The sequence below is a fragment of the Phoenix dactylifera genome, chromosome 8 (genome assembly GCF_009389715.1).
Source record: "Phoenix dactylifera cultivar Barhee BC4 chromosome 8, palm_55x_up_171113_PBpolish2nd_filt_p, whole genome shotgun sequence".
In the NCBI taxonomy this organism is placed as follows: Eukaryota; Viridiplantae; Streptophyta; class Magnoliopsida; order Arecales; family Arecaceae; genus Phoenix; species Phoenix dactylifera.
In genome coordinates, this window is record NC_052399.1 from 27,363,323 (window position 1) to 27,378,764 (window position 15,442).

The 15,442-nt window shown below is 42.2% G+C and overlaps 1 protein-coding gene across 1 annotated transcript; it reads left to right on the forward strand.

The window, feature by feature from the left end:
- The first annotated feature begins 409 nt into the window (after positions 1-409).
- LOC103708622 lies at positions 410-2,663 on the forward strand. Its single transcript, XM_008793638.4, has 3 exons — positions 410-862; positions 1,028-1,107; positions 1,509-2,663. Exons 1-3 carry the CDS (start codon positions 545-547, stop codon positions 2,263-2,265), a joined length of 1,155 nt encoding a protein of 384 aa, XP_008791860.2. The 5' UTR covers positions 410-544; the 3' UTR covers positions 2,266-2,663.
- The last annotated feature ends 12,779 nt before the right edge of the window (positions 2,664-15,442 follow it).

The window sequence follows — 15,442 nt, forward strand, 5'->3', positions numbered from 1 at the left end:
GCCACCACCACTCACTCACAGCATCCGAATGGCCTTCCACTTTTTGGGCCCTGTCCGATTAACACCGCGCACAAAGACGTGCATGTCGTACTCCCCGCCATCGGCCCCATCCAAATCATAATTAATTAACTTTACTTACTAATTAACTAATCCTGCTAAGCTAAATAAATTTACGTCCGACCCCTTGCGCGGTTGCACCTGCTTATCTCCCGGTCATATCCGTACGGTTCCACCGCCGCCAGCCGGTTCCCTGGGGCACCCCGGCCAGCCCCATCGCACGTGCTCGGCGCCAGGCTCCCCACCTCCTGTGCGTCCTAGTGCGCAAACTGCACCATGGTTATTTAATTTAATACTTCCATCCGTATGTTAATAATAATAAATAGAAAAAAAAAGAGAGGAGAAGAGAAAAGAAAAGGAGGAGAAAAACACAACGAGAGCCCCTCTTTATTATTTAGTCCCTTGAGAAGCCTTTGCACTCTCCCAAATCCACACCCTTACTCTCTTTCTCTCTCTCTCATCCATCCATCTTCTCCCAATCTCATCTATGAGGATCCGGAGGAGAGCTCCTCCCCCTTCCGTGTCCTCGGCTGCTCCTCCTCCTCGGACGCCAGATCCATCTCTCTTTCAACTCCAACCACCAAATAAAGGAGAGGGAGCAGAAGACAAGGGAGTTGGGGAAGGAGGAGAAGGTGAAGGGTTGCACCAAGATGGGGATCTACCAATAGAACCCCGTGGGTGGGGGATGGATGCCATGAATGGGGATCCAGCTCGCTCCGGGCCGCATCCAACCGCAGGGAGGAGCAAGGAACGGAGCACCACACTCTTCTTTGCGCCCCCCCGTCCCACGCTCACCCATGCCCAGGTAAACCCACTCCCCTCCCCCATCTTCTCAACTGCAGCGCTCTTCTCTTTCTCTCCATCCATCAGATCCCCTTCTTGCTTCTTTGTTCCTTGGTGGGTGCAATGTGGGGCTTGGAGCGGTTCATCTTGATCTCATGGGTGGGCTCTTTGGGGGCTGTGGTTGCAGGTCTTGAAGGAGGTCGAGGAGCAAGAGGAGATGGTGGATTCCAGCAAGAGATGGAATGCCCAAGTTAATAGCGACAAGAGGTAGGTATTAAAAAAAAAAAAAAAAACCCAAAATTCCCCTCTCTCTCTTTCCCTTTTGGAAGTAGCTCTTATATCTCTCCCATTCCTTGTGGTAAAAAAGAGGAAAAGCATCCCAAGTATTTGCGAATAGCATGCATGCCAGCTTGACCCATCATGACATCCCACCATCCCATCCATGCACCCATCCACACACTTGCACACACATCTGCACCTCTTTGGGTAGTTATTAGCTCACAACAAACTTGTGGTAGTCCATTGCACAAGAGTTAATAGTTGTGGAGTGTGGGCGATGGTGTAATAATAGGCTCTGGAGGAGATTGGAAGTGGGGGTTCCTTGTGATGTGTTGCAAGTTTACTCCTCCACTCGAGTTCCTTCTTCCGCTATCTATTTGCTTCCCCAGGATTGGGAGCAGCTCGAGTGCACTGGTCTCGGAGGAGTCGAAGCATGGGGAGGCGGCGTTCCTGCCCAAGAAGCGGAGAGGAGGACATGATGATGATAATGGGAATGGGGATGGGAGATCGCAAGAGAAGCCAGTGGATAAAGAGAAGGCAGCGAAGTCGAAGGCAAGGGCAAAGGCTAGCAGTCAAGTGGAGAACAGTTGCACTAGTGCTAATGGTGGTGATAACAAGGGAGGTGATGGTGTTATGCTGAATGGGAATATTGGATCTAATGGGAAGAAGCGGCGGAGCCCGGCGGTGCTGATGGAGGGGTCGAGGTGCAGCCGGGTCAATGGTAGGGGGTGGCGGTGCAGGCAGCAGACGCTCGTCGGATACTCTCTCTGCGAGCACCATCTGGGAAAGGGGAGGTTGAGGAGCATGAGCAGCGTGCGAGGTCAAGGCAGTAGCAGCAAGCCCAAGAAGAGCACCGAGGGAGGAGGGGATGGGGTGCTGCCCTCGTCTCCTACGCCGCAAGAGGATGAGATGAATGCAAGGGATAAGCAGTCTCTGGCCGTGGATAATGAAGGGGAGGATATGGAGGAGAAGCAGGGAAAGAAGAAGAGGAAGAAGATCGGGATGGTGAAGGCTCGAACCATCAGCAGTTTGCTCGACGAGACCAACCATTCAATGCCATCGACACTGTCGCCGACGTCAGCACCACCGCTGCCGCTGGAGCCAGCATCAGTGCAATCGCACAATGGGAGTGAAGCCATTCTATGAGATGGAGCGAAGGGAGCTGGCTCTACTTGTTCTTCCTTTTTGTAGCAGAATGGGAGGTGGCAGAATGTGGGTGCTGGTGGTATTCTGGTTCTAGAGTTATGAATGTGCTGCATCTTATGTTGAGTTCTTGGTTATTTTGTTCTTTTGGGAGAGAGGAGAAGCCGGTTTGTTTATGGTATGTGGGATTCTAATGTGGCTTGTGAAAGATTGTGTAGTTCAGATAGCTTTGTTTGTTCAACTTCACTGCCTATTTTATTTCACTAGATTCAGGTTTGAAAGCATGCAGATGTTGTTGCACCCCCTTCCACCCTTCTGTAATCCATATGTCGAAGGAGGCAAGGTCTTGGTTCGGTGCAAGTGTAGCCATTGTTGTTGTTATTAGTACTAGTTTCTCAATACCACTGCTGTTAACGCATAGTACATTATTAGTACAACCCGGTGACAGCATGGTGTTGTGAGAAGGCTTTGGTTTGTGAAGACCAAGGCATCTTTGTTTAGCTGTAGGAGATTAGTTGGTGCAGGAAGGTGTGGGTGTGGTGCTGTGGCGAGGCACTTTTTTATTCTCTCTCTCTTTTTTCCCTGCGTATGTAGCCGTTTAGCTGTGAGGAAGGTGTGGTGGTGGGTGTTTTTTTTGTCTTTAAGAAAAAAAACCCATTTTTCTTTTCCCTTTCTTCAGTCTGTGGGGGTTGGCAGATGCTAGCTTTTGCGCCCTCCAATTTGGGTGTCTGCAACCTAACAATGGGGGCCTAATCTGGCGTTCCCTTTTATTAAGTGTTTGGGTCTGGTTGTGGTTACCCTGGTGAGTTCATCGCCCTGCTTTTTCTTGTTCCTGGTGGAGCCCAACATGGGCTAAGAACTGTGAAAGTTCAGCTACCTTATTTCTCACAGTATAACAAGGTAACTTTTCTTGAAAGAGGAATAGGATTCCTCGGAGTATAAGATATTGGGCTTAATTATTAAAGTCATTTTCCATAGATCTGCCATTTATAAGTGCGTGGGGTTGATTCCTTTTTGCTACCAAAGGCCAATTTAATGGAGATTTCCCTCCCTGTTGTTGATTTTTTTTAGCTTTTTTTTTTTTTTCCTCTCTCTCTCTCTTTCTGTGTGTGTAAGGAAGGTGACGGACAGTGAGTTATGCATCACAACATGAGCACTTCTTAATTTAGTCCCTCAAGTCTTGATGAAGTCAGGATATATATGAACTTAGCTATCCGAGACTTTACCAGATTGATGAGCTGGTATTTTTTAGTTGAGTGTCTATTTGTAGGTTGTAGGTCAAGTTAGTTACATAAATTGTCCACTGCCTAATATTTGGGTGCAGGTCGCTAATGTGACCTCAGTGAAATATTTTTGCTCCTTTTTTTTAATTTACGAAGTCAATTAAGGAAGCTTAATGGTCTAAAGTTTATAATTCGTCATTATATCCAAGTATTGTTGGTCATGGTTTATAATTTGTCATTTTGTGAATTAAAGTCTTTCATGTAGGATTCAAGGGATTAGTAATGTTATTAGAGTAGGACAGTCATGGTTTAACAAGCCTGGCTCATCAAACAGTTGCAATACCTGTGGTCGAATTGGGTATGGTAAAGCCATGGAATTCCTTTCTGTACACAGCATACCAAGCCTGACTGGACTTATAACCTCTGTGGTTTCTTAGTTCATCAATTCAATCTTTTTCGAATATTCTCTTTCCATTTTATTCTATGGCAAATTATCCATGATGAATATGATGCTTTATTACAAGCACCACTTTCTTCTCTCTTTATCTAAAAGTAAGTCTAGGAAATCTTTGGGAACTACTTTTTACTATATGGACATCAAAAAGGGGTCATGGCGGCTTAGGCTATGACATCGAGGTCGCAATGAAGAAACCTTACCGGTGTGCCAAGCCCGCCTTTATAGACCAAAATTGTATAATTTGTTAGAAATCTCTATAATTAATGTAGTATTACATCAGCTCTAGATTTGTTTGTGCATGATGATGCCATGGCCTACTCAGCAGGGAACGTCACGAGATATAGAAAAGCACCAGTCATATAGGTGTCTTTAATTGGAACCAATCGACATTGTCCCCTCCTTGTCAATCAGCATATTGAGTTTCATGGAAGAAGACTCTCTCTTATGGATGTCATGAATTTTACATTGATAACCTAATGCATTAATGTTGCTTGTTTAACCCAAAGTTCGATGGATTACAGCGTCGTTTCTTGTTTTTCTTTTTTGTTTGTAGAGGAGGCCTGCAGATTGACTTTGAGAAATTGATGCCATAGATAGGGGGATAAGATTCGCAAATTAAATAAGGCGAGCAACTTATATTTCATGTATTTTCTTTAACATGAAAGTCTTGCATGGCTGTCCTGAGGTTGACTTTAGAAAGACCATTTTTATATCATATTTTAATACCTTAAAGAGATCTTGCTCATATGATATTCTAATACCAAGTTTTAAATGCTCTATTAGCAAGTCCATTCATGAAGCCACTTAGAAAAATCACAACCACTGCATGCACTTTTTCTAATATGCATCACAAGCACAAATGAGAAGCTAATCATGCCACCACCTCCTATAAATTACGTGTTTTAGATTAATCCAACTACTCATTGAGATGGTAGCTAGCACAGCTATATAAATAACCTCCTCTCCAAGCTACCATCAACATCCGATATGACTCAAGCTCTGATAATTGAAAGACAAACACAAAATATTTCTTTTCCCTCTCCAGCGTCTCCATCTTCATGCAGTTTTTGAGGTGATCATTTGCACTACTACAGCTCTGATAAGCATTAAATTAGCTTTAGAAATTTTAATTAAGCAACCAGCGAGAGAGAGGGAGAGGAAAAAAAAGGGATCGATGAGCATCACGTAACAAAAGTCTTAAATTTTGGTGACCATTTGCACTACTTTTCGGCTTTGCCTTTGGTTTCTTTTAAGAAAAAACCATGCAGCTGATGGCGATTTCCATGTCCATGTGCCCGTTGTTACCCAAATAATATCCAGGTACCAGTTTTGGCCTTCCTGTCTACGGCTCTCCACCCTCCGTTCACAGCTATTATCGTGCAAGGCCCGGGCCTACGCCATAGTGGACCACATGCACGCCAGGAACCATCCATAAAACCCCGCATCTGGTCTTGTGCTGTCGCCCTAATAAGTGGTCTCCATCGTTTTGTTAGTCTAGGAACAGGAAACTACTCTCCCTCCCTCTCTCTCTCTCTTTCACACACACACACACACACACACACACATAAAGAGGCTTGCAGGATGGCACATTTTATGGGTTGACATAACTGGGCTTTCCTTAGTGGTGACATCACTTAGCAAGATTCGATTTAAGATGATGCACCTCAAATAACCCGTCCTAGGTAATTATAATGTGAAGGGATCTTCCCTCTTTCTCTTTAAGAAAAAATAAAAGAGAAAAGAAAGAAATTGAGGTTTGATTACTACCTGCCGGCCAAATTTGTTGTGGAGTCATGTAGCATTGGAAGATTTTGTGCTTATAAAGTGATTTGCTTCGAAGCAAGCATTTTGGGTTTCTTGATCCTGTTTAAGTATTCAAAATCTATTCAGCAAATAACTGATGTGAGACTAAACATACGTCCGCATATCAAGTAATTTTTTTCTTGCCTATTAGAAGATGAGCTTGTTATAAACTATTCACGGTTCATCCCCGGTGGTTTAAATTTGTTCATATTACTTATCATGTTTCCCTAAACAAACTGGCTGGAAATTAATCTCATTTTGGGGTGCATTTGCATTTCGTATTCAACTTTGGAACAAATACTTTTCTTGGGTCAGTTTTTCTTTGATTGATCTTTAGTACGGCACTTTGTTCCATCATATTCACAAGTTTCATTTTTTCTTCTACTCACTATCACCTCCTCTTGACTTAATGTCACCTTTCAATTTCATCTAATCACATGTAGCACTCACTTCATCAAAATTACACAAAACATTTCTTGACAATTTCACTGAAACTAGTCAGGCTTTGAGGATAATGGTTGCCCGTCCAATTTGGATTTGAGACGACGTTGAAGCTCAGTTCCCATGGTAACTACCAACTCTATTTGAACCATAGCTGACTAAAGTCATGCACTGAACTATAGTTAAATAGAATTGCCTCAAGACACCTTTCGTGCAAACAAACATAAATACATATATAAATAAAGAAGTATATGATATCCTAATCAGGCTTTGATCAAAAACCAGCATGGAAAAAAGCCTTCAGTTTTCTGTTCCTTTTGTCTTCTGGCTTGGAGGCCCTGGAATCGAGACGCTGTTTATAATGAAACAGATGCCAGGCCTCCTAACTCATGCCAGGGAGTTGGTGCGGTCAGAGCCCTCTCTTGGTTCCACTAGGTTGAAATTATAGCAAGACTTTGGACGTAAACCCAAAAACGAAGCCATTCCATCTAAACTCCAAGGGTAGCTGAGTAAACCTCCATATCTGCCGTACAGTATTAGCTGGAAATAGATTTGTTTTTGGACAGGGAGGATAAGACGACACAAAGGTTGCAGCGACGTGGGCTCGAATGTGGCCAAATGGAGCATAAGCAATGCTCGTATGCTAACTGCCAGGAAGAGTCATGTCCTCCCACCGAAGTTTGTGTAAAATATTCACATGGCCTTCACAAGCCATGTTGAGGCTCCTTTTTTTCTGGCCTTTCTTCTCTCTCCTTTGAGAGAACCACTGAAAGGGGCTTTTTTCTTCAAGGACTCATTAGTTGAGTACTCATTTGGTCACATGTATTCACGTATGATGTTTTGATCTTGGTGCACAAACGGTTTGAATTAGATTCATGATTTTTTTTAAAAAAAAAAACATGTTAAGTGCAAAACCATTATAACTTTCTATGTATATTCAAATAGATTTTAAAGAGAGTGGTATCAAGAACTGAGGCTTGCTTTGCTGGTTGTACTTCTGTCTTATATAGCAACTAGAGATTTTGGATTTGAATTTTGCATGGTGCATAATATGAATGAATCTCTCCTCTCCCTCCCTCTACTTGTTCTTTTAAAATATAGAAAAAAAAAAGATTATTGCATATACTTACGTAATAATGTTAGTGGAGTTTAGTCCAAGTAGAAGATTGATCAGAATAGATCTCAATTAAGAGAGAGCATCTTTCAGTGTCAATTGAGAGATTGAAAGTCATTAAAAATTAGAAAAAAGAATGACAGGCATGAAGCTCAAGAGTCGAGCGAGAGTTTGCGTAAAAAGTATGACCTTTTTAGCATGTGATGAGTGATCAAAATAACCAAATAGATGCACTATAACACAAAACGCATGGTCTCTTGATTAAACTAATCTTACTTTGGTAGTTGGACGCAACTAACCCTTATTCCATGATAATTGTTGCACTCCTTTCAATCCAAGTCATGAAGATGGCAAGGGGACCAGCTCTTAGAGAAAAAAAAAACATACATACACTAAAACATTCTGTCGTACGGAAAAAAGGATTAGGTGCTCCAATTGAGAAGCTCTAGTCTGTAAGAAGCCTTTCGAATAAAGGAATCATAGCATTAATATTAGATTACATCTTGCCAGTCTACAACAATGACTTTGTATAAGCTGGCATCGTCCTGAAATAACTATCTGATATCAAAACTGGACCACTGTTGGCTAATTTAACAGTTGCTATTAGATTTTAGCTTACCTTCGGTTGATGATGGAAGGTCATATCTGTGGCCCAGAAAATTGCCTCATATGCATGCCTTATTCTTTTGTCTAAAAGGCTCCTTTGGCACCTTATCTTTAGTGAATTGCTGCATGTCACATCTACTACGTTAAGAGACCATGAGCCCGTTAATTTCTCCGGAAAAGAATCAGCATCAAGAAAATTGATTGAAAGGTCTTCAACACAATCAAAGCCACCTGTAAACCTATTGTTAAGCAATATTGCCTTATTTTAAGGAGATGAGGGATCTTTTTCTTGAGAAAAAGGAAAAGGAGAAACTATTCATGCTTTGAGGTCTAATGAAGAACCTTCATTTTTATCCTTAATTAGGGAGATGTCACATTTCAGCTGTGTTTTGAGATATAGTTTGTTAAATCTTTTGAAATAAATGGGAATATTTTCTTCAGTAAATAACTTGAGAAGGTTGGGATCCATTTATTTTATGATTTAGGACGTAACTGCGTAGGGGTGCAAACAAATAAATGAAGCAAGCATCGATCCCACGGTCCTGATTTATTTGTTTACTAATATGTGAAAGCTGATGAGCTAATAGTACGGGGCTTGAGGAAGTGATTTCAAATCCTTTCAAATACAAAATCTGATGACTGTTTTTTTTTTTTTTTTCTGATTTGAGATATGGTGATTAGCGGCTAGCATTGAAGGTTCAACTAAAACCTTTCACTTGAAGAGGTAGATGCCAACCAGTTGAGCTACCAATTATTGGCAATGGTGTTTGGGTGATTAAGGAAATGATAGAATAAGAATTGGAGAGGATCCAAACACTTGAGTAAATTTATCCTATGTGACATAAGTAAGGTCCCAAATGTTGCGAACCTTTAGGGCTAAATGATTTGAGATGCTCCCGAATAGATCGCAATCGATTTGAGTAATTTGCTTGTTTAGGCTCATCCAGTATATATATATATATATGTAAAGCCAACTTCAATCTATGCTTCAAAACTTGGCCTAGAAATGGTTTGAGGTTGAATTAGTTCTTTAAAATAAGTAGCAGATTGAAGTGGTTCATAAGCCAAGCTTCAAGAGTCAAGTGCAATTTTATGAGCTGGGGCCGGTCCCAGTTGCCAAAGTCCTCTACTTAGCAACCAACCAAATTTGTGGGTTCAAGTCTTGGAATGTAGGCAAATTATAGTGCAGATGGATACAAAGAAAAAAGGGGGGAGAGGGGGAGTGAAATGCAAAAGCTCAACATTCTCGGTTTTGTTTACATGTGTCGTTTGAAAAAAGACTTATGCGATGCTAGGCATCATAAGTACAATTGAAGGCTCTTCGAGAACATGCATGCAAAAGTGACCTAAGATTTAGCAAATAGATCCACCTTAGTACCATTTTGCTTCATACATCATGTAGCAGTACCTGTGCAATAAAAATAAAGCGTCAACTGAAGAGATGGGAAGGATGAAAACTACTTATACGAGAGCCTGATTTGTTGCCCATTTGATTCTGAAAACAAAATCACCAGTCATTATACTCCATTATGAGAGGATAAATGATACTCTTTCAAGTCCTTAGCAGCCAAATGTTAACAAATCTTCTATGCAAAACTATTAGTACCTGCAGCAATGACTGATTTCAACAGTTCACCATCCTTCATCTCCTCTTAGACTACTGTGCATCAAGCTGGAATTTTTGGACCGGTAAAAGGAGCCCAGTTGTGTCATGTGGAGAAAAATTATGCTCAGCTACTTCACTATTGCAATTTTGTTCCACTTGGTGTACAGTAGCATGGAGTATTTTAATTTTACTTAATATTTTAATAGGTCATCATCGAACGCACTGGTGCTCTATAAGCCCTTCTCAACTCGTTTCACCAACTAGAATTTGAGTACGTAGCTCTTAGACATATTTATATAAGCACATCTGCACATGATGTTGTAGCCAAAAGAGAGTCAAGGAGGCATCCTAGATTCGTTGCACCTGAGGCACTGCCAATCTTGGATTGAAAACTCTAATGGCGAAAGAATCCGATACGTATACTAAACAACGACTCAGGATGTATCACATAACCTGTAATGGGAGCTCTATTTGCCCCGTGATCAGCAAACTGGAGATTGTGGATGGCATTTGCTGCACATTTTGGTTGAGTTCGATTGCTTTTCGCATAGTAGCCACACTTCAATAGTAAGGGCAACCTATAACAAAATGAATCCCTTTAGCACTACTCAAGAAAGCCAAATCCCTATTTCAAATGCTCTTTATTCATGAAACATTCAAGAGCAAGAGGAGTATGGGTCTTTGGCGGTGCGCGATTTGCACTATAAAATGCTACCACTCAATTATTTTCATCAGAAGATGAATGGCTATCAAACAGAGCAATCTTATTATATACTATATATTTGATATATTGTTGTTGATAGGCACCCATCTTTCCATAAAGGGCTCGTTTGGTTTGCAGGAAGCATTTTCCTTCCAAGAAATATGATTTCTGGAAAAAAAATTCCTAAAAAGAGAATGCCTAGGAAAGTACTTTTAGCATGTTTGGTTGATCATGGAAAAGTGACAAATTTCCAAAGTGCTTATATTTGGTTGGCCATCCACTTTCCTAGAAAAGTTATGTATAATTCTTATTATGTCCTTAATAAAAATTAAGTTTTTAATGCTTCTTTAATGTTGAAGGGCCTTTTTGGAAAAAAATAAAAATGGAGTGATTACCATCTTATAGGAAAGTAACTTTTCAATGTTTCTTATGGAAAAAATTTTTCCATAAAATATTAAAATATATTTTTATAAAAATATAATTTTTTTATTTTTTTTTAAAAAACTCCAACCAAATAAAAGACATCTCTTTTTCCTTCCTTTTCCAAAACGGACCCAAAAGCTGTACACTGCAGCGTGGTTTCAAAACCAAGGCAAATGTGAAGGAATAGTTATGTACCAACCACCTCTCTAATCCCAGCTTCTTCCTATGTACACATCAAATGGTGACCACTGTCTTGTGACCAACCTGGCGAACTCATGATGAACTTCTCTCCATGTCCCCTCCCCTCTCCTCCCTTGCCGGCCTCGACGCCCTCTTCCTGGCCAACAGTAGCTTCTCCTCCATTCCGGAAGACTTCTTCTCCGGCCTCAACTCCCTCACCAACGTCTATCTCGACGCCAACCCCTTCTCCGCCTGGACCATCCCACCGTCCCTCCGCGACGCCTCCGGCCTCGTCGACTTCTCCGCCAACGGCGTCAATCTCACCGGCACCATCCCCGACTTCCCTGGCGTCGACTTCCCCAACTCTTACCGCCTGCCCCGCTCCGGCAACAACGTCACAGGCCCGATCTCCTCGAGCTTTGCCGTCCCCCGGCTCAGCTCCCTCTGGCTCAACAACCAGAAGGGAAGCGGCCTCTCGGGCCGCATCGATGTCATCCAGAACATGACCTACCTCAAGCAGCTCCTGCTTACGTCCAATTCCTTCTCTGGCCCGATACCCGTTCCCTTCCGCCTCGAAAGTCTCTCTATGATTTGGATCTCCAGGACGCAGTCCACAGGCCTCGTGCCGAGCGGGCTGACTTCTTTCAAATCTCTTCCAAGCAAGACGGCGATGCCCATGTTCAAATCTCTTCCAAGCAGAGGGCATCGACGGTGTTCCCCGGGTGAATATTTTGCCCTTCACTGCCATGTTGTACAATTGGAGAGGAAACGATCCGTCCGATGGTTTGACGGCCATTGCGTGCGATCCCAGTCGTAGTGTGATGAACCGGCTTCAAATTAACCGGCTGGGGTGGGTTGACCCGGACCAGACTCACGCGTGACTCGCACGTGCCGCAGAAGAACAAGCCTTTCGATGGGAGTACTAGGACGCTGGAATCGGGCAGGGTCCTAGGATTTTTCTATAATAGGAGCCTCTCCTCAAACAATTTCAAACCAAATTTTCCTCTGAACAACTGATTTCAAGTTTTTTGGACGAAATTTCTTGGGTCGTGAGATCCTGCCATTTTACCATCATTTTGGCTGCGAGATCTCACCGGCAGCAAAGGTAAGTTTGCTAAATATTTCTTTCTTCTTTTTTAGGGTCCTTGGGCCGTCGTTTTCTTTTGATTAGAACCGATGAGTCTTCGGAATCTTAGTGAATAGGGGCTCCCCTCTTCGGCTTGAATTTCCTATTTTTCGCCACCAAAATTGAGCTGTCCTTGGCGATGCCACTTGGATGGAGCCTCCCCTGTCTTCTTCTATTTAGAGAAAAAGAGAGAGAGAGTTGTGATAGCTCTCTTTTTTCTCTTCTTTCTCTCTCTCCTCTCTCTACCTTTCTCTTTCTTCTCTCTCACTTTGCTCTCACCCTTCCTTTCTCTCTTTTTTCTCTTAAACTGAACCAAATGATTGATAAAAGGGATTTGAGAGACCTAGTGATGAACCTCTAGGGATTTGGGATTTATTCTATAAGGAAGAAGTTATCTACACGAGAAGGCTTTCACTACAAAAAAAGCGATCTTTTCCGACGCTTTTTACATCCTTCACCGACGCTTATAAGCGACGGTAAAGATCCGACGGACGTTACACAAAGCGTCATGAAGCATCGGCGATACCTGAGTGGAAAAAAATTTTTCCGACGCTTTTGAAAAACATCATAAAAGGTTGATTTTTAGCGACACTTTTTAGCAACGCTTAAAAGCGTCGCTAAAATCCTCAAAGCCGACGCTTATGGCCTTAAATTTTTTTAAAAAAATTATTTTCCATCAAAGGCCTTGTTGTCCCCGATGGTTGTTGGCTTAATCTTCAAGGTGGACCGCCAGAGCTTCATGGCAGGAGGTTACTGGGAATTGCAAATCAAGATCGACAGCAAATGTCACCAACAAAACTCGTGATTGAAGAGCCAGTTTGATTCTAATTACTGGGAATTGCAAAAACCTTGGTGTAGTAGTTGCATCCCTTATCCCCGATGGTGACCAGGAGAAGCTTCAGGGTGGGCCGCCAGAGCTTCATGGCAACCTCATCTTCCACGGAGGCCTCGCCGGTCAGGAACTCCAGCTCGGCATCGCTGATCTTAACCATGTCGGCCTGGTCCCATATGCTCATGATCTGCTCTCTAGCCTCTGCGGGCGACAGCCAAAGGGGCAGCCGGAGATTGGGGTCATAGGAGAGCAGAACACCAGCTTCCTTGGCCACCTCCAGTGCCGTCAAATGCGCCGATCTGCAGGGCTCCACAATCAAGAAAATGAAAAATAAAAAATCATTAACAATTAAAATGAAACTTTGGATGCCAAAAAGAACTAGAAAGAACATACCCATCCATGATCAAAACTCAAGAACTAGAAGGAAAAATTAAAAAATCAGAGCATACTCCTCTCTCACAATCTCCTTCTCCAGTCGCCTCCGAGCCCTTCAAATGTTCCTCGGGCCTGATCCAATTTCTCCTCTGCCACGAGCTGCGGCCTGGGCCTCCAATGAGGGGAGGGTGAGAGGAGGAGGAGTTCTTGGAGGGAGATGGGGATGCAATGATGGATGGAGAGGTGAGGGGGAGATGAAACTTACGAGATGGATGGAGGCCTTGAAACTCACGAACCCGGCCTCCATTTGCCTGCATCCATGGCCGCTCATCTTGTCGGACCACAGCCCGCCCACCGCTACTGCCGTATCCTCAACTCGGAGGGGTAGAACATCTTTCTCGACGGCTACCGTCGCCCTAAAAGCTCGGAGGAGGAGGGGGATCCGAAGCTCGGTGGGCGGTTTAGGGGGAGAGGGGTAGCCAAGTTGGATCGGGGAGGAAGGAGGGGGGGGATGATGGCGGCTGGGTGAAAGGGTTAGGGATTGTTCTCCACGTGCGAGAGAGAGAGAGAGAGAGAGAGAGAGAGAGAGAGAGAGAGAGAGAGGCAGGGGATCGAGGAGGAAAAAAAGGAGGGATCCACACGCTTTAGCCCTTTTTTTCCGCCTCCGACAATTTAAAGCGTTGTCTTATTTAAATTTCACCCGAAGCTATACAAAAGCGCCGTCCAATTTTAGCCCTCACTCGAAATTTGTTGACGCTTTTTGTTAGCGTCGGCGGGAAAAAGTCGGCAAAAGCGTATTTTCTTGTAGTGTTTGAGGAGGGTACATAAAACCCTAGTTCGTAGTTTATGGTATGGGATTATACCTACTATTTGAGTTTATCCTCAGTAAAGATAAGAATCCCAATACTTGATCACTAGTACATATTTTTTTTATTGATTCATATCGCTAGATTTGTATTGTGGGATTTGTATGGATGAATTCGGTTTTGTATAAGATGATATGGTTTTATATGATTTTCAGTGTGAGCATATTTATATATTTATTATATGTGAATATCTACTACTGAAAATATGGCTATGAATTATTATTTTATTTATTTTGAAACTATCAGGAGTACACTGATTAACTAGAATCAATTAACTAGTATCAGGAGTACACTGAAAATATGGCTATGAATTATTATATGGTAGTTAGTTTTGTGCTTAGCAATTGAATAGAAGTATCTTAATTCTAAGTGTTCAGACCTTCCATTCAGCTTTCAGAAGAAAAATTTACTCTCTGCTCGGTACCACATTGATGCATGCTAGAGAGGAACATTCTTATGTGCCTTGCACCTGTGATGGATGATTTGTTGCAGTGAAATGCTTATTAAAGTTTAGAGTTTGTTTATTAATATCATCAACACAGAATGTTGTAATCCCATTTCAAGTGCATCAACTAGCAACTGCTTATTGTTTTAAGTTCAGTTTAAACAATAGTGTCCTTATCAGGACTATGTTCCTTTAGGGTGCAAATACAGGGGAACACAATTTTAAGGAAAAATCTTTTCACAGTGACAAAAAACTGTGCTATTCTGACAGTAAATTGTTAAATTGTTGCAGATATGAATCAAGTGCATTTGACCATAGAAGACATCTTTTGTTTTTTCTTTTGTATTTTGTGCATAGTTTGCAGTTCTATCAGATTATAGTACATGCATGCTGAGAGAGAGTACATCACAAATTGTGTGGATGCAGCCATATAAACAAAAAGTTGAAAAGTTTCGTAACTATTCATGCTTCTATTTGATTTTTTTAATTTAAATATGAAAATTTGTTTCAAGTGAGTCCAGAATACTAATTGGTGACCATACTTTGGATCCATACCCTACCCATCCAAGAATTGGGTTGGATTCAGTTGGGTTTAGGTAAGATCGAGCCGAGTAAAGCCTGAGCCCAACTTGGAAATGTAGGGTCAAGTTGCCCTAGCCTTCAATCCTAATCCAACCTGATTTCAAATCAGACTGCTAACATATTTTGAAAGTAGGCCCAGCCATGTTCTCACATGAATCTCCTACCCAAAATTCAGAGAAAAGTCAAAGAAAATTGGAGAAAAATGTTATTCTTCCAACTCAAAATATCCCCCCTAACTTTGCTTTAAAATTGCTATCAAAAGTTGAAATAGAAACCAAAACGAAGGAAAAAATTGTTCTTCCTCCTATTTGAACATGACACTCTCTTGTATCGCCTTCTCATTGGAATGCTATGTTATCAGTATGATATTGGTGCCAATTGGACATGCCAAAACTAAC

Excerpts from the sequence above, each read along its gene's own strand:
- LOC103708622 (XM_008793638.4), top strand. The coding sequence starts at position 545 with ATGAGGATCCGGAGGAGAGCTCCTCCCCCTTCCGTGTCCTCGGCTGCT. Across the intron at positions 863-1,027 it reads CCACGCTCACCCATGCCCAG|GTCTTGAAGGAGGTCGAGGA; the intron begins GTAAACCCACTC and ends CTGTGGTTGCAG. Across the intron at positions 1,108-1,508 it reads CAAGTTAATAGCGACAAGAG|GATTGGGAGCAGCTCGAGTG; the intron begins GTAGGTATTAAA and ends TTGCTTCCCCAG.